At 33.9% G+C, this 4417-nt stretch overlaps 1 protein-coding gene across 1 annotated transcript in view; it reads right to left on the bottom strand.

Moving 5' to 3' along the window:
- Window positions 1-3324, bottom strand: part of LOC135218594 (calcium-activated chloride channel regulator 2-like) — a 40080-nt gene extending 36756 nt beyond the window's left edge. Inside the window, exon 1 of the mRNA XM_064255015.1 lies at window positions 2004-3324. Within this exon, the coding sequence (XP_064111085.1) occupies window positions 2004-2228 (225 nt within the window). The 5' untranslated portion in view covers window positions 2229-3324. The remainder of the gene's footprint in view (window positions 1-2003) is intronic.
- Window positions 3325-4417: the final 1093 nt, after the last annotated feature.

Below are 4417 nucleotides of genomic sequence, written 5' to 3'. Positions count from 1 at the left end.
GGGTGTTTTTTCAGTGCATACTTGATGTGCCTGCGAGAAACACGCCCGAAAAAAAAAAAAAACGCTCTTTGATCGTAAATCTAATTATCTTTTGCTCGCTCTCACGTGTGCAAAATTCGCATTATGAAAATCTTTATTTCCTTAACCTCCCCCCCCCCCTTCTCGCTTGGCATTTTTGTAGATGAGTGAATGCATACATTTTTCGTTAAATGTACTGGTCCACACACGCACACGTATATTATGCATGTATGTAGGGTGTCCATAAAGTCCCAGGACCATTCTGAGCAATAAATATTTGTAATGGCACTGGGACTTTATGGACACACTGTTTATATATATATATATATACATATATTATATATATATAATATATATATATATATGTATATATATATATATACTATATATACATATATATATATATATATATATATATATAGATATATATATATATATATGTGTGTGTGTGTGTGGTGTGTGTGTGTGTGTGTGTGTTTGTATGTGTGTTTGTGTGTGTATGAGTATGAGTGTGGATATGTCTGTGTGGGAAGGATTGTCTTTCATAAATAAGTTATGTATTTAACTTTAATCTTTTTATTCGATAAAATGTCATTTTAATCTGAAGGGGATTACGTAAAATAACGAGTACATTTGGTAATATCAGTATCAGGAAAAAAAAAATAGTAATCTACCAGAGAAAAAACGGTATCAGGAAGTTATTAACGTCATAGTTCATTTAAAAGTTTTTTTTTTCAACGTTTCTATTGTAAATAAGTAAAGTTTTTGTTTATATTGAATATGTTTATACAAAAGCCTTCGTATGTATTTTTAAATCTATCGATGATTTTCGTGATCACGTTTAATGTGTATTGCAATCATGTACCTATTTTAGAAACTAACAAGTAGGTTTATTTATTTACGAGCTATGTTTCATAAATTAATTTATTACCAGCACTTCTTAAATGAAAGATCCAAAAATGTATGGCCAATGTGACAACTGTCTTTTAGTCAATAATATTTTCTTATGAATAGTAACGTATCTTTGTTACTCACATATTTATCTATTTTGGTTAAGGAAATATGACTTAATACTAATATCCTTATTTAACAAAAATTGTCGAAAAATTAAGATTTTATTTTTCCATTATAAATTACAGGAAATATGTGATTGGTTTTGGTTTATATTTATGTAAAATTCGTGTTTTTTAAAAAAATTTCCTACGCGGAACAGGAATACTCGAAAAAAAATCTGTAATAAGAACATTTTGAATTTACCTATTTCAATTTTCCATAAATCAAGCCTATTGAGAAATGAAATGTATCATTAAATTATATATTTTGTCAAAGGCAATTGCAAGCCGAGGGACTTCGTGATATCTATTCCTTTATTATTGCATTTAATTGACCTTGAATGGGATTTTTGCTATGGAATATTATTTTTTATGGAAATGAGACCACTAGGTAATAAATCCTATGATATATATTTTTCATAAGAAAAGGAGAGTCATTGAAAATAAATTATATTACAGAGATCGTAATGGAGGTGAGCCGTAAAAAATTATATTCGTAAAAATCAGTTCCTAAAGGCTTCTCGAAATACGAAAGTCTCATATATTTTAAGTTGCATTTGTAGAAATAATGTTATTCTATGTTATTTAGATATAAAACACCCCTGGGGTGGTTTTGTCTGTTAATGACACGCTCGAAAAGCAATAAATATTATTATTTATCAATAATATTTTTTCAGTAGGTGAAAGTTATTCACATGGAACAAACACACAGGGGCTATTGACTTGAAATTCAAGGTTATAAACGATATAACGTCAACATCAAGATTCTTTTGAGACAGCAATGAGAAAAAGCGGCAGTCATACCAACATTTCGTGTCTGGCGACACAGGATACTATATATTCTTCATCAGAGATCAAAGACTATTTCATCCCTTCCCTTCCTTACCACCTCCCCCCCCCTCAACCTCCAACCCCACAAACGACGAGCTTTACCTTGAGTCCATTGACGACGTGATTGCAATGTTCCACAGGTACGTGATCGCTGATGGACACGAGCAGGCCTTCATAGCCGTTGTCCACGAGTTGCAATTCCCCGTGGCAATATGCCGGACCACTTAGCAAGGCGATGGAAAGCGTTATGAACACCTTCGGTCCCGTCATTGTTGGCAGCAAGGGAAGCAATAGCGCCGGGAGTAGTGGCAGCAAGAGCAGAAGCATCGCTGTCCTGAGGAGGATGGATGATGTAGCAGCAGCTGGATGCAGCAGTAAAAAGTCAACAACAGCAGCAGCTCTTAAGCTGCAGAAACTTCAGCTGCAGCAGCAGCAGCAGCAGCAGGAGGCAGGAGTAGTAAAGAGTTTCGCTCCGACTTCGAAAAGTTTGGAGATTAAATTTTCATGGGAGATGTTGCTGCTCACTTTTCAGCCACTGGCGCCCTTGTCATTCAAGTTGCATGTTCGCTGGTTTTTTCACAAAAATCGGGCTTGTAGGTCCTGAAGGAATTGGTCACGTTCAGCTTTTCATTTCGGTATTGTCTTGTTCTTCTGATGGACGTTTATGTAGTTTTTTTTTTCACTCCCTCAAAAACTTTCTTTTATATTTTTTTTCTTCTTTCTTCCAGCAAACTCTCCAATTGATTTTCCTCGATATTGTATTTGACGAGTCTTCGAAAACACTGAAACACTTTTCCTGAGCTACAGAGAAGACAATTATTTTGTTTCCTTCACTCTTCAGATGGTTCTCCTAATTGTTTTTCTTTTCATATCCACGTATTTTCATGCAACGTTCCACTGGATTTTATTGACAATCGTTATCACGAAACTCATTCTGATTCTTATGATTCATATGCCACACAAAAATCATCAGTTTTTAATTAACTATTTAGTCAAAATATTAACTTAAGAAGAGCCGAAATTTGCTTAAATTAGAGCAATGTTTTTACTAAATGAGCTGTAAACAATAGTGTAAATTCTCTCTACAAAAAGTCTCCTCTCACAGACACCAATACTCTCCCTTTTTTTTTTTTTTTAAATCCAAGCCTGCTTCAATCAACTTTGAAAACATCCAACATGCTTTGAACAGATATATATAGGATTTAAAAGATTGTGGAGCACACTTTCATCTCTGATCAGACGAGAGTGAGAGAGAGAGAGAGAGAGAGAGAGAGATACCAACGAAAGACGCGACATATATATATGTATACTAAGTCGCCGAGGATGCCAGAGTCTCTCCCAGCGACTGGCAAATAAAACCGGGTGGGGTAGACAAGAGAGAGAGAGAGACAGACGCAACGGGATGCTGACACAACCTATCTCATCGGCGTCGCGTCGAAAACTGGTGGTCGTGGTTGGTGGCTGGATGCTGCTGGCCGGAGGATTGGAGATGCTCTCTCTCTCTCTCTCTCTCTCTCTCTCTCTCTCTCTCTCTCTCTCTCTCAGCTGGGTTTATTTGAAATCATGATGCTCCTAGCACCCTCTCTTACGCGCGCTACCCCATAAAAAGGTGGATGTTCTTGTCTGTTTGTGATTCTTTTTCTCCTACCTCCCCGGGGGTGGGGGGGGCGTGAGGGCGGGTTGGATGTTGAAGGGAATTATGGTCTTTCTGTTTCATAGGCACTAGATGAAAGGCACTTAATTCAGTGACACTGGATATATGAGATATATGAGATATATATATATATATATATATATATATATATATCTATATATATATATATATATATATATATATATATATATATAGTATACACACACATATATATATATGTATATATATATATATATATATATTATATATATATATATATATATATATATATATATATATATATACAGAGAGTGAGAGTGTCTTGTCATCTCTGTTATTCATATATACGCATTAAGCTACAAACGTCTTTTAATATCCGATTCGCTCTACCTGGGAATTAATATATTTTCATATATGTTAATCGAAGGGGAATTTTTTAGTTGATAAGAAAAAATTCGTCGTCTTCGCGCCCATGAGCCGACGAATTTCATATCAACTAAGAAATTACCCTTCGGTTAACATTATATAAATATATTTAATTCCGAAGTAGAGCGAACTAGATATCGAAGGGCATTTGTAGTTTATGATATATATATATATATATATATATTATATATATATATATATATATATATAGATATACGTGTGTATATATATATATATATATATATATATATATATATATATATATATATATATATATATATATATACATATATATAGTGGAAGAGGGATACAGGCACACAGACGTAGAGAATGAATTGACCATAAAGTCATTCGCTGACGCAATGTAAGACAAACTTCGTATATAGATTATATTTATCGTACACAGGTATGGATGTATGAAACACTGGTCATTTTATTTTTCATTGAATAATATTAG

The sequence above is a fragment of the Macrobrachium nipponense genome, chromosome 9 (genome assembly GCF_015104395.2).
Source record: "Macrobrachium nipponense isolate FS-2020 chromosome 9, ASM1510439v2, whole genome shotgun sequence".
In the NCBI taxonomy this organism is placed as follows: Eukaryota; Metazoa; Arthropoda; class Malacostraca; order Decapoda; family Palaemonidae; genus Macrobrachium; species Macrobrachium nipponense.
The sequence above is the reverse complement of the archived record's forward strand: the minus strand, read 5'-3'. Positions and strand labels throughout refer to the sequence as shown.